The sequence below is a fragment of the Vipera berus genome (genome assembly GCF_964194415.1).
Source record: "Vipera berus genome assembly, chromosome: 12".
Classification (NCBI taxonomy): Eukaryota; Metazoa; Chordata; class Lepidosauria; order Squamata; family Viperidae; genus Vipera; species Vipera berus.
The window spans coordinates 17,949,934-17,964,687 of NC_138215.1; the positions used below are offsets into that span (position 1 = coordinate 17,949,934).

A 14,754-nucleotide genomic window follows, 5' to 3' on the forward strand; every position below is an offset into this window, starting at 1 on the left:
AGAAGGGCTAAAGCAATAGAAGTGGACAAATTATGGAAGTCAACCTCAGGAGAATGCTGGAGTCCAAAATGGGGCTGAAAAGCTGAAGGCAAAAGCTTTCGGAATAGAGTTTTTGCAGTCCAAGATTGGACATCAAGGTTGAAGCTTAAAACAACCAAGAACATCAGTCACCGAAGTTCTTCAAGTACTTGCTCGTGAGGAGGATTCCTCAGCCACTACTTTATAATTAAATCTTGCCACCTTCCTTAATCAGGTTCCCCAAGATTGGATGACACTCTGAACTCTTCTTTCAATCCCTTGACTGCAGAGATAGCTGCTAACCTGGAGTCCAGAAGATCCGTTCTTTTGCATGTGGTGCAGATTTAATAAATCTCAGAAAGCAAACCCAGGTTTTATCCAAGACAAGCACTTAAGTATCTGGATCTAAGGCTTTGGTCTAATGATCCAATGCAGTCTCTAATCATTTATTCATCCCCAGGTCAAACGTTTGTTGCATCTTCAAGTTACAAGGAAAACTTCATTGCAAAGACTACGATGGCTATCATAGAGCTGTCAAATTACCAAATCAATTAGCAGGAAATCTTGAGATCCTACAATCGTAGCCATTAAAATGGTATGATTTTCAAGATGACCCCTTTGTTTCCACCACCACCACCAACACACACACACACACACACACACACACACAAAGCAACATAGGCACCAAATGTGGGTGACCCATAAAGGTGATTATTGCCATAGAAGAACAAAATGAAGAACAAGCTCATGGAGGAATAAGGAAACAGCAGAGCTCTTTAATCATGGAAACGAGCAAGATGATGAACCAACATAAAACGAATCCTCTGTCCTCTCCTTGCTGACCATAGATGAGCTTGGCGGCACCTCATCTGCTGAGCTGGACTCTCATTCGACCTGATACCATCCAGCTAATGATTTTTGCACCGTCTTATTTGGCATACAGTGCTATTCCTTTCCCAGGGCCCACCACTTCTGAACTGCAGCCAACTGACCATTGATTAGCCATCCATATTGCTGCTCCTTTATGAATCATCTCAATTTATACCCTGGCTACATGCCCTTGAAGAAGAGGAAGCCAGTTTTACATCACACGGAAGAAGGGAGAGCAAGGACACGGGAGCTGAAAGTATCGGAGAAGAGGGTTTGCCTAGTCTTCCAATCACTGAAGCTAGAGCAATAGTATCTCTGAAGGAGGGCCATCTGCTTGTAGACTTCCTACAAAGTAGCCACCATCTTCTCTTGGGCCAAGGTGTTCAGTATATCTCAACCTTGGCAACTTTAAGCTGTGTGGATGTCAAACTTTTGCCGGCGTTAACTTCCCATCGTCCCGTGCGCTCCCACAGAGAGGGCCTCCTCAGGGTGCCGTTGGTCAGGGAATGTCGACTGGCGGCCCCCAGGGGGAGAGGATTCTATGTGGGCGCGCCTGCCCTCTGGAACCAGCTCCCTGTTGAGCTCCGGATGGCTCCCAACCTTCGCTCTTTCCGCCGCGATCTGAAGACTTGGCTATTTGAACTTGCCGGCCTGGACTGAGGGACTGGGGTTTTAGATTTTAAATTTTAAATTTTAATTTTAGAACGTGTTTTATTGTTTAGGGCTACTTGGTTTAATTTATTTTAATTTTTGTATATTATGTGTTGTATATAGTGTTTTAATTGCCCTGTACACCGCCCCGAGTCCTTCAGGAGAGGGGCGGTATATAAATCCAAATAATAAATAAATAAATAAACTCCCAGAATTCCCCAGCCAGCCAGGCTGGCTGGGGAATTCTGGGAGTTGGCGTCCACACAGCTTAAAGTCCTCACGGTTAGAAACATTACTCCAACATCCTTCTCCTGAAAAAAATCCGTTCCAATATTTTGTTATTTCTAGCAATATAGAATTTCTGCCTGTTCTTGCCCTGGCTTTGCTCAAAGGGCTGATATCAGTCTTGAAAGCCCGTTCAAAAGTCTTTTTAATCTACCACTAAATAAAATCAAGGTGGAGTGATTTTGAGCTTCCTGTCACCCTTCCCTCTTCCTTGCAACTGTGCGGTCTCTTCCTTCAGGCCTTCTTCGTCCCTTTGCCAAAGTCATTCTCCATTCCTTCACCCCCTGAGCTTCAGCACCATCAGAGGCAGCCCCGTCATGGCTGCATTGTAATAGTCTAGGCCTTCTTTTAAAATGGAGATTAGTTTCCTACTGAGGGTGCCTTGGTTATTCTCCATCATATCTGATCCTATGCAAAAAAAAAAAAAAGACATTTCCTTTGCTTTTCTTTCTTCTTTCTTGTCTTCTCTTTTTTCTTCACAAAGATCTACTTTCTGCTACAGATATTCACTTTTCTTCTTCTTTCTTTTTCTTTTTGGTCTTGGCATATTTGAAGCGCTGAGCTGCAGCTGCAATTAATGTGGTTTTTGCTCCTTGATAATGAAAATCACCGATCCCCATTTGTATCCCAGGGAAGCGGCGAAGAGGAGCGAAAATGTGCGACGTGACATCCAGGCTTGCAAGTCATGGAATCCCACCAGCAAACGGTAATCCAGGTTCTTTGAGCATACAGCACGTGCCTCGGTGGCCTCACATCCAGGACAGAGAATCTGCTGTGCAAAGGAAGAGCGTGAACGTTCTCCACCAAATTCATTCACGTTTGGTGTCGACGGAAATTAAATTCAGAAATGCAGATGCTTGGTGCAGATGGAGTAAATCAAAAGGTGTAACGACTTTGCCTTATTAAGCGGGATTTTTAAGAACTAGTGGCATTTAGGACTAAACAATAAAGCATTTCTGCACCCAAAGCCCCTCTATATGTAGAGTCAAATCAGTGAGACTTTTAGCCCTTACTTTAGGAGTTGGACTAGGAGACATTCTATTCTATTCTATTCTATTCTATTCTATTCTATTCTATTCTATTCTATTCTATTCTATTCTATTCTATTCTATTCTATTATTCTATTCTATTCTATTCTATTCTATTCTATTCTGGTCTAGTCTAGTCTAGTCTAGTCTAGTCTAGTCTAGTCTAGTCTAAATCCCCAGTGAACGTGGTCCTATAACTAAATGATTATATTTCCAGTAGGTTAGCAATGTGTTTTCATTACAAACACACGGAGGCTGCTCCTGGGATGACATTTTTCCAAAAGGGATGCTAAGAGAGGATAAAGCAAAACAGAAACTAGGATGAATTAGAAGTGACTCCAGACGTTTGATAAATTCAAGAGAGGAATGATGAGAATACACACACACACACACACACACACACACACACACATTCCAGCTCAGATTAAAATCGACAGCAGAGAGGGGAAAAGATGAACTTGCCACGGTCAGTTCGTTTCGCAAGTCACCTATAAAAACTTCCCAAGCTTCGGGTTTTGAAGCCAAGGTATTAGTATTCTGAATCTTTCCTAATTAATTAATTAATGTATGCATTGGATGAAGCAACAAAATGGATTACGAAGCAACAGTTCAGAAAATAACAAGAGAGCAGAAATAGATAGCGGCATCTCTCGTTTTATCGTTCTTTGCTTTATTGTGTTTACAGATATTTCTTTCTCTTTTTTTTTTAACAAGACCCTTCACCGGCAGGAAGATTACGACTGACTAAAGGCTCAGGGGATGATTAGCATGCTCTATCAATCAAGTTTTTTTTTTTAATTAAGGTATGCACGTCTGTTTAGACCTCATGCTATTGCACACTGAGTTGACTACAGCATAGAGGAGGCATAGCTTTCACATGCACGAGATTAAAACTAGAGGAAACTTTGTGTGACTTGCTTTATGGCAATAGTCTGGAACTGAAGCCTATTTGTCTGTACTGAATATTACTCCGTATGTAATGAATTAATACAAGGAACCACCTAGGAAGGAGCAGCCTGGACAACTTAGGTCTCATCCTCCATTTATACAAAATTTACCGCCAGAATTACCATTTGGAAGACTATTGAGAAATTGTCATTTAAGAGTAATATGCATTTGTCCTTCCTTCCTTCCTTCCTTCCTTCCTTCCTTCCTTCCTTCCTTCCTTCCTTCCCTTCCCTTCCTCCTTCCCTTCCATCTCCCTCTTCCTTCCTTCCTTCCTTCCTTCCTTTTTCCTCCCTTCTTTCTATCACCTGTCCTTCCTTCCTTCCTATTTTTCTTTCCTTCCTTCCTTCCTTCCTTTTTTCCTTCCTTCTACCCATCCATCCATCTCTCTCTCTACCTCCTCCTTCCTTTTCCCCTCCCTTCTTCCTCTCTATTTCTATCCACTTACCTCCCTTCCTATTCCTTCCTCCCTTCTCTCCCTCTCCTCCTTCCCTCCCTCCCTCCTTCCCTCCCTCCCTTCTCTCCCTCTCCTCCTTCACCTTCCTTTTCCCCCTTGCCTCCCTCCCTCCCTCCCTCCGTCTCCATCTTCCTTCCTCCCCTCCCTCTTTCTCCCTTCCCTTCCCCTCCCTCCTTCTGACAGGAGATTAAGTACATTATCCTAACACAGCCACCCAAAATGAACTGCTAGGCTCATCTCATCTTCAGTGTGTTTCTACATGAAGAACAAGAGTTCCTGGGAGGGCAAATGAGATTCTGGGAGCCCTAATTAGCATGCAGTGCTGGTGAGGGGAGCGGGAGGACGCTGCCGGCTTGCTGAATAACCTCGCTGCCTTTGAGGTCTACTGGAACGCTTCCGTCAGGGGGCAGAGACGATGCCCTGTGTGAAGTATTTGCAGTACCCTCAAGCTTTGGCCCAGAAGCTCTCAAGGGTTCCACCTTGGCCAGGAGACTTGGCACAACTCTCATGCCTCTTTCTGCAGAGCTAATTTATTTAACGATGTATTGATTGCCCTTCCACCACCTCCTGGCCCTCCGAAATTAGCTCAGGCTTTCGGTGATGCCCTACCTGACAGCTGTTGCCATTTTGCCCTCTGCCTTCCACCCAGCAGAGTTCTGCAGCTCAGAAATTGTAACTTTTCCACTGGAAATAGCAGCAACACCACAAACATGACGAAGTCAAGGATTCAACAGGGCTCTTCTCCTCTCCTCTCCTCTCCTTTCCTGTTCTCTTCTCTTCCTCTCTTCTCTTCTCTTCTCTTCTCTTCTCTTCTATTCTCTATTCTCTATTCTCTATTCCATATTCCATATTCCATATTCCATATTCCATATTCTATTCTATTCTATTCTATTCTATTCTATTCTATTCTATTCTATTCTATTCTATTCTATTCTATTCTATTCTATTCTATTCTATTCTATTCTATTCTATTCTATTCTATTCTATTCTAATTTCCTTTGAGCTGACAACCCAGAGAGATGGTCCACCATTTATCCATTTATCGGTCTCTCTCTCTCTCTCTCTCTCTCTCTCTCTCTCTCTCTCTCTCTCTCTCTCTCTCTCTCTCTCTCTCTCTCTCTCTCTCTCTCTCTCTCTCTCTCTCTCTCTCACACACACACACACACACACACACACACACACACGTATTCTGAGATGTCTCTAGAGGAGACAAAATGGGAAACTCAAGAGTCAAAGACAACAAGAAAAAAGAAGGAAACAAGATCGATCCACTTGTCCTGGAAAACATTTGGAACAGAAAGAAGAGAAAAGATAAACAAGATTCATCTCGTGTCACACGCCTGGAGCAAAGGAAATGCAAAGTAAAGAATGTCTGATGAGCTGTGGTCTCCTCCAGAAATATTTCACTTTTGTTTCTAACTACCAAGCAAATCATTGGACTAGATATTTTTAAAGGAAAAACGAAGGTGGTCAGAAACAAATCAAAAGGAAAACTACCTGGAGTACAACCGTGCCCAAAACTACAAGGACATTACTACATTACTCATATTTTAAGCGAATGAAGTCATGACCACATAGAATCATAAGGCTTTAACAATTTGAAAGCTGAGAGTTCTCATTTGCCTCTGGTGCAAAGGGATCTTTTTCCAGGGTCAATACCCACAACGCATTCATGGAACATAGGCTGCCTTTCCCTCACTTTAGGAACTTAAATTCCACCAAGGTCTTACATCAGGAATGGTTGCTGGAATTGGGGCTGACTAGTTTAATGAAAAGAAGGACCAGGGGTGGCACAATAGCCATGTTCCAATACTTGAGGGGCTGCCACAAAGGAGAGCGGGGAGGGTCAACATATTCTCCAAAGCACCAGAAGGCTGGACAAGAAGCAGTGGATGGAAGCTAATCAAGGAGAGAACCAACCCAGAAATGAGGAGAAATTTCAATGAATCAGTGGAACGACTTGCCTCCAGAAGTTGTGGGTGCTCCATCGTTGGAGGCTTCCAAGAAAAGATTGGATTGGACTGAACACTTTATTTGACCAAGTACGATTAGACACACGAGGAATTTCTCTCCAGGACAGAAGCACTCAACCATTTGTCCAGGATAGTATAAGGACTCCTGCCCTGAGCAGGGGTTTGGAATAGAAGACCCCCAAGGTCCCTACCAGCCCCTAGGATTCCATGATTCTATCATGCAGCTCCAGGTGGTGACCCCAACTTCCCCTTCTCTCTTCTCACTACTTTCATTCCCTAGTTTGGGCAATGAAACGTCTGCAAGAAAACCCACCAAGCTCAGAGAGCCCCAAGGACCCCTCAGAAAATTCCCTGAAGGGTTTATGGAGCCTTGGTGGAGCAGTGGGCTAATGCCTCCTTAAGTAACACCAGCTGCCTGCAATTAGTGCAGGTTCGAGTCCCACCAGGCTCAAGGTTGACTCAGCCTTCCATCCTTCCGAGGTAGGTAAAATGAGGACCCAGATTGTTGGGGGCAATTAAGCTGACTTTGTAATAATGCCGCTTGGGGTGTGTGTGTGAAAGCCCTAATAAGCAGGCATATACATAGAATGAAGGCTACTGCTAAGCTTGTAAGCCGCCCTGAGTCTTCGGAGAAGGGCGGGATATAAATGGAATAAAAATAAAAATAAATAAAATAAAAAATAAACCCCCACCCCTTGCTCATCTCCAGGAGAACTCTCCCATTCTGCCAGTGTCGCAGCACTGCCGATGTTATTCTTGGTTCTGCCCTGGGGGAAGATTTGAAGCTATCCTAATGTCCAGTTGTGTGTGAAGGCAGCTTTTGAGAGGTTGGAAACTTTGAGAAAGTAGGTTGCTGAGGTCATGAAGAAAAATATCTCATTTAGCTCTTCCCCTCAAAGCTTTGGCCCAGCCTGGCCATCCGGCTCCTTCAGGTTTCTGACATAACTAATGCCGAAACAGCAATTTGAGCTGCACACTCTCTCTCTCTCCCCCCCCCCCCGTTTGAATAAAAAAAAAAGACATTTCTCTAAGCGGGGAAATTATTCTTCCTTTTCATGCTTCTTCTTCTCTCTTCTTCACTTATTTCAATCTTTTCAAAAGAAAAAAAACACACCACCTGTCAGCGGTTAGCCAAGAGTCGCCCTGATTTTGCTTGTTCCAAACTATTCTGATGGAAATGTCTTCCTGATCAGTTGGAACCAGTGCCAAGTACAAAAACACATAAAAACAGAACCAGGAGGAGGAGCTCATGCAGGGTATAGAGTCTGTGTGGTTTGTGATTATTATTATTTTTTGTCAAACTGTAAGAAAGGAAGATTCAGGCCACCCCGGAAAACTGTGGAACTGTGGGGTCCTTGGTGCTCTCTGAACTTGCTTGTTTTCTTGCAGACATTTCATTACCCAACTAGGTAACATCATCAATGATAGAGGTCCCAGCATCAGTGATGCTACCTAGTTGGTAACGAAATGTCTGCAAGAAGGCAACCAAGCTCAGAGAGCACCAAGGACCCCACAGTCCTCCTCTTCACAAACCCCATTCCCTTCTGTCACTGATGAAGTTACCTAGATGGGTAACGAAATGTCTGCAAGAAGGCAACCAAGCTCAGAGAGCACCAAGGACCCCACAGTCCTCCTCTCCACAAACCCCATTCCCTTCTGTCACTGATGAAGTTACCTAGATGGGTAACGAAATGTCTGCAAGAAGGCAACCAAGCTCAGAGAGCACCAAGGACCCCACAGTCCTCCTCTTCACAAACCCCATTCCCTTCTGTCACTGATGAAGTTACCTAGATGGGTAACGAAATGTCTGCAAGAAGGCAACCAAGCTCAGAGAGCACCAAGGACCCCACAGTCCTCCTCTCCACAAACCCCATTCCCTTCTGTCACTGATGAAGTTACCTAGATGGGTAACGAAATGTCTGCAAGAAGGCAACCAAGCTCAGAGAGCACCAAGGACCCCACAGTTCCGCCCTGAGCTACAAGTATCCTTTTGCAGTTGTGTGGATGTAACCATAAACTTTCATATCCTGGAGAAAGGAAGGCCATTACAGCATATGGAAAACTTCCGTGGGGTAAATGGGGAAAAAAGGGAAGGATATAGCAAAAAAAAAAAAGGTTTTCTTAACTTTCTTCTGCTGTTAATTTATTCATTCTGCCTTACGCTTCTGTGAACCTTTTTTTTACAAGAACTAAATAAAAAAGCACTTCCCCCTTATTAATTATTGTATTGGATTTTTTAATATAAAGAGCAAGGAAATTGCATCCACATAAAACTTTTTGAGAACAACCTCTTTTCACCCCAGTACATTTATAAGAGTCATCTACTTTCCAGAAAATATCTATCTCTTCATTATAATCACCTAGGGTTTTTTTTTTCCTTTGTATAATATAACAATAGAAGGGAAATTTATATTCCGGGAAAGAAGGAATGAAGGAGCTGAGAACACAGGAGATACTTACAGGCTCAGCTTTTTGTTAAAAGAAAATCATTGCCTAAGCAAAACATTAAATTGTGATGCGGTGCTAATTATTAATAAGATTCACTAGTTATGGGAGAAAGAGAGATTTGGCAAGATTCCCAATTTCATTCTCCTTCCATGGGGGGGGGGAAATAACAGGTTGAATGTGAAATTTGTTGCCTACATTTTACAATCAAGAGTTTGAAATTGGTTTAGCCTGAGTCTGGATCTGCGAATCCATTCATATTTTAGCACCTTCAACCCAAACTTTAGATGCCATTGCCTGTTAGGTTTTGAAGACTGTCAAGGGCAATTTGGGGCATCAAATCAAATATCTTCTTCAGAGAATGTTCAAATAAGGGGGACAACAGAATATTCTAAAAGAGATTTTTTTTGGGGGGGGTGATAAATTTAATATCAGCTCCAGAAAATCATCACATGACATCTGCTTCTTCTGAAACTCCTTCCAAGTCAATCGTTGTCATCTCCACTACATTCAAGGAGCAGAATCAGAATCGAAATAGAGCTGGAAGGGATCTTGGAGGTCTTCTAGTCCAACCAGGTGCTCAAGCAGGAGATCCTACCATTTGACACAAGTGGCTGTTCAGTCTCTTCTTAAAAGCCTCCAGTGATGGAGCACCCACAACTTCTGAAGACAAGCTGTTCCAGTGGTTGATTGTTCTCACTGTTAGGAAGTTTCTCCTTAGTTCCAGGTTGCTTTGCTCCTTGATTAGTTTCCATCCATTGCTTCTTGTCTTGCTTAGAGGTTCATTGGAGAATAGGTGGACCCCCTCTTCTTTGTGGCAGCCCCTCAAATACTGGACTACTGCTATCATGTCACCCCAATTCTTTTCTCTAGGTTGGCCATACCATTCTTCTTCATATGTTTAAGTCTCCAGGCCTTTAATCATCTTAGCTGCTCTTCTCTGCACTTTTCCCAAAGTCTCAACATCTGTTTTGTAATGTGGAGACCAAAACTGGATGCAGTATTCCAGGTGTGGTCTTGCTAACACTTCATTTGATTTTGATTCTATGCCTCTGTTTATATAACCAAGGGTTGTATTAGCTTTTTTGGCTGCTGCTGCACACGGATGGCTCATATTTAAGTGATCATCCACTAGTACTGTGAGGGACCATTTCAGATTGCCTCTGCTAAACATAATATTAAAATCATACTGTTCTTACTAACATCCCTCTAAACAGCAGCCAGGAACATTTGCCAATGAGTGCAACTGTTGACTGGAGTAGCAGATGGTTACAAGAGGTAGGTCTGTGTCACACCAGTTGTTGTCCTCATTCTTCATGCCTTGTTTTTTATGCTTTATGTGAAACTTGCCCAAATCCAGGCTAATACAGATTAAGTCAGTTAATTTGTATTAACTTTGTATTCAGGGAAATTCATTTCTACTCTAGCCCCAAAGAGACAACCTTAGCTAGCTTATAGAGATAAAGCTTTGTTAGAGATTGTCACATGCTTACGAGAAAGATTAATCACAATTACCTTGAAGTAAATATCGTTCAACCAAGCACTTAGTACTGGCTGGCTTATGAAAATCCCATCAGTCAGTATACATCAAATTAACTATGGTATTATTAACTGTTGCTAGCTAACTTTTAAAAATATGATGAAATAACTTCAATGTATCACAACAATTACATCACCTGATAACTGGTTGTGTATTACTAATAGAAGGATCTTGATCAGCCAACCCATGTCTTATTTCCATCCTTGAGGTTCCAGAGGACATCCAGTTATGCCTTTCCCTAGAGCTGGTGTCCTTATTCAGTTGAGTTCACCTAATAAACTAAGCCATAGCTTGTCTTGACTTGGCCAAAGGACAAATCCTGACCCAGGACTGGCTTCATCCAATATGCTAAACTAGGACTGGAATCTGGTATAAAATCCAGTCCAACTAACCTGGATGGAGGAATGATTTGGTTTTATATAATGACATTTATTATGCTCCAGGACCCTATGTCATGATTTTTACTGTTAGAAGGGATGGGATCAAAACCTACATCCTTCCTTCCTTCCTCTCTCCTTCCCTCATCTTCCTTCCTTTCCTTCTTTCCTTCCTTCCTTCCCTCTTTTTCTCCTACCATCCTGGACCAAAATTAATACAGTGAATAGAGTAGAGCAACGCTTCTCAACCTTGGCAACTTTAAGATGGGTGGCTGGGGAGTTGAAGTCTACCCATCTGAAAGTCATCAAAGACACCCTGCTGTTGGGCATCTAGACATCTACCCTGTTTTGCTTTCTTGAAACATACATCGCAAGCAAAGTGCATTCTTTCCCCATCCAAGTCTCATTTTGAATGGATCTGTTTCTTGATCCTTCCCTGTCCATTAACTGTCCCTAGAGTTCAATGGGTTTTTCTCTCTCCACAGTTGTCCCACTCTGTTGTTCCACACCTCTGCTTTCATACCTTCCCATCCATTTGCAGCTTGTTTTGTTGTTGTTGTTTCTTTAGCAAAGAAAAAATCTGTGTATTATTCACATCTGCTTGAAATCCACATACAGGCATCAGGGTTGACCTTCATGGCTACACCAAAGGGATCTACCCAAACCTAGATACATACATCAGATCCACTTTGGAATGCAATGACTAGCATCTCTCACTTGCTAACCAACATGCTCAGTAACTGAGAAGTTACTGTGAGGAATATTAAAGGGCAACTGGGACACTTCAATCCCTACAGCTGAGTATAAGAACTGGTTTGTTTATTTAAATGTATTAGCTGGCCGACTCCAATGGACTCTAGGCAGTTTCATTTCTGAACAAATAAAGATTCAGGAAACTATTTAGTAAATAGTCACCTGCAAGCATCTCCAGTTACAAAAACTTATTAATGCTATCATTCTTCATATGTTTCTGAAAGATTAACCAGGATGAGGCCAACCATACCTCAGAGGGGCAGCTACTCCAGAGGGCAGGGTCCACAACAGAGATGACATCTCTCCTAGGTCCTACTAGATGACACTGCTTCTACAGAAGGGACCTGGGACCTGAAAAGCAGCTCCTTAGCAGGGGTCAGAAAAAGATCTGTTTCCCTCCACAGCCCAAGAAAGCTATTAGAAAGAAAATCAGAACATTTGTACCCTGAAGAAACAAGGATAGATTGCTTTAAAATGGGGAATGATTCAGTTGTTGAAATTTCTGTAAACCCATCCCCCTTGTCTCACCGCATCTTGCTAAAGAGATGATGTGGCAATCTTGCTTGGAATGCATCACTTTAGGGTAAGAAGACTTTCACTGGGTTTGCACACTAAGTGACAAATAAACAAATGAGCCCCGATGATGTTATCTAGTTTGGGTAATGAAACATCTGCAAGAAGATAACCAAGCTCAGAGAGCACCAAGGACTCCACAGTTGTCATCCTCCTCCTCCTCCTCTTCTTCCTCCTCCTCCTCCTCCCCCCCTCCTCCCTTCTAGCACTGATGATATTACCTAGTTTGACAATGAAACATCTGCAAGAAAACAAGCAAGCTCAGAGAGCACCAAGGACCCTACAGTCTTCCTCCTCACCATCTGCCTCCTCTCCTCTTTCTCCTCTTCCTCCTCCTCCTCCCCTCCTCTCTTCTAGCACTGATGATGTTACCTAGTTGGGTAATGGTCTGCAAGAAAACAAACAAGCTCAGAGAGCACCAAGGACCCCTCAAAAAAAAAACACAACCCTAAGACCTCAATGGACTTGCTAGCCAGGCTGAGCAAACCTATCCAGTGAGGGTTCAAGATTGAAGTTCAGCTTGATTCTAGAACTTCCAGGTCCGTTGAATCCTTTCTTCAACCACCTGTTTTTTTCCCTTATGACCTCAGGCCTCCGTTGACTTCACAGCGCTACGGAAACCTACTTTTGTTCCAAAAGCAGAAAAAGCCCCCGCCTCATCTATCCATGGGCTATTTTACTGGATGGAAAGAGGGAGAAAAGCTCAACAAGACAGCCTGGCTACTTTGAAGCTAGAAAGCGAACGCAGATCTTGCTAAGCCTGGATGAGGACAAACATTGAGAGATGAAGCAGAGGATGGAGAGCGAAAGGTTCAAAAGCCCCACCTCATCGGAAGAGGAACTCAAAGGATTCAATGCCTCCGTCTCAACATTATTAGTAAGTTGCTGTCTTAAATCCTTGAATTCCACCCAAATGCCCATCCTGGCCTATAACTCAGAAGAATATCACATGGGACATTCTCCTATTCTTCTCTTGAGGTCCCCATCAGAACAACAGAATAACAAAAAACAGAATTGGAAGGGACCTTGGAGGTCTTCTACTCTAACCCCCAACTCAAGCAGAAAATCCCTAGACCGTTTCAGACAAATGGCTGTCCAATCTCTTCTTAAAAACCTCCAACTTTGGAGCACCCACAACTTCTGGAGGCAAGATCAGAGCAGATTGATGGTACTATTATTATTCTAGAAAGCAAACTGGTTTCTAGTGCAGTTTTCTCAATAGGTTTTGGAATGTTCTCCATTTCCATACTGACACTTCTTTTTCCAACCCGAAACAACAACTGCGCCTTCAAGTTGAATCCCATTATTTCTTTTTTTTTTCCCATTCCAGGAGCTGCAGACCTTCTGTGATTTTAATGAGATTTGCTTAAATGGTCCCTCTACCTGATTCCATCGATTTTATTTCTCCCCCCCAAAAAAATTTCCTCTCACCGGTTGTTTGTAACTAATTATGCATTCAATCTGTGTCGACCCCTAGTAACTAAATCTCATTTACAAGTATCTCTCGGCTCAGGTTTTCCAATCGGAAAATTCATTGCTATAGAAAGGCAAGGAATGAGAAACACGACAAAGATGTCAACATGCACCTTGCCACAACTGATGCTCGCGCACAGTGCAGCCGCATGTATATGCATGTGTGTATAGAAACAAACAAAATGGGGGCCCCAAATTTACATTGTTAAGTGATGCCTTCGTGAAGAGGGTTTTGCCCCGGTTTATGACTCTTCTTGCCACAGTGTTTAACGAATCCCATTGATTGATTGCTCTAACCATTGGGGATTTTCTCCTTAGTTCTAGGTTGCTTGTCTCCTTGGTTAGTTTCTATCCATTGTTTCTTGTTTCTTGCCTTTTGGTACTTTGGACAATAGTTTGACCCCTTCGTCTTTGTAGCAGCCCCTCAAACATTGGAACACTGCTATCACGTCTCCCTTAGTCCTTCTTTTCAACTCACGCTTGACGTTGTGTTTCAGGGGATCAAGAAACTGCCCATCGACGCTGCTGAATGGGAAAGCTATTTCGACGAGAGTGGTCAGATTCTCAAATCACGCACCTATGTGGCCTCCCAAATTTTGGAGAGGGTGAGTGTCCTTGGAGAACAATAGAGAATGTGGTGGTGGTTGGACCTCAAGAAGATAAAATGTCCATCTTTACAATTGGCTCTATTTTTACCTGACACACACCCCCCAGCCTTATCCCAAGATGGATGTTTTTCAAGAGTCAGTTCCCACAAGCAGTCTGGCTACCGTACAAGCCACATGGGAACTGTAGTTCATAAACCCCCAGAGCATATCAAATGGGGGGTTATCTGATTGAGTGGCTTGATTCCTACTTTTCCACCTGAAGGAATTAATTTAAGATGAAGTTTTCCTGGGGTGGGAACTCTGATATGAAAGTCCCCTTTCTTGTGGATTCGCCATATTTTTTTGCATGGGGGAAACACAGTTTTTTGACTGACACAATGGGCCAAGAATCAAGTAGAGATCCAGCTGTCTCCCAACAGTTAATTCAGGCAAAACACAATAGTTCTCCTTCTCCAAACATCTTCCTCCTATTGAAAGGTGAGGTTGCCATGGAGATCAGATGCCTGGGCAACTTTAGAGTGGGGGGGGGGGAATCCTTCCCCAGAGTTCTTTTCAGCGGTGGTACAAGTAGATTTCTCCAGCCAATTTGAGGTCAAGAGAATTTGCTTTTCCAGGGATAATGCAAGGGACCGAGAAACAAGGTCTATTGGGAATGCAGAATTTCAGGTGGGGACAATAGTTGTAGCTGCCTAATTGTCCACGTTTTAATTTGATGGAGCAGGATCATTTTTAATTGTAAAAGTCGCTTTTTAATGCCT

The 14,754-nt window shown here is 43.0% G+C and overlaps 1 protein-coding gene across 1 annotated transcript in view; it reads left to right on the plus strand.

The window, feature by feature from the left end:
* Positions 1–12,699: 12,699 nt before the first annotated feature.
* Positions 12,700–14,754, plus strand: part of TBC1D21 (TBC1 domain family member 21) — a gene marked incomplete at both ends in the record, with an annotated part of 37,761 nt that continues 35,706 nt past the window's right edge. Inside the window, 2 exons of the mRNA XM_081337027.1 lie at positions 12,700–12,792; positions 13,886–13,993. Coding sequence (XP_081193153.1) covers positions 12,700–12,792; positions 13,886–13,993 — 201 coding nt within the window. The remainder of the gene's footprint in view (positions 12,793–13,885; positions 13,994–14,754) is intronic.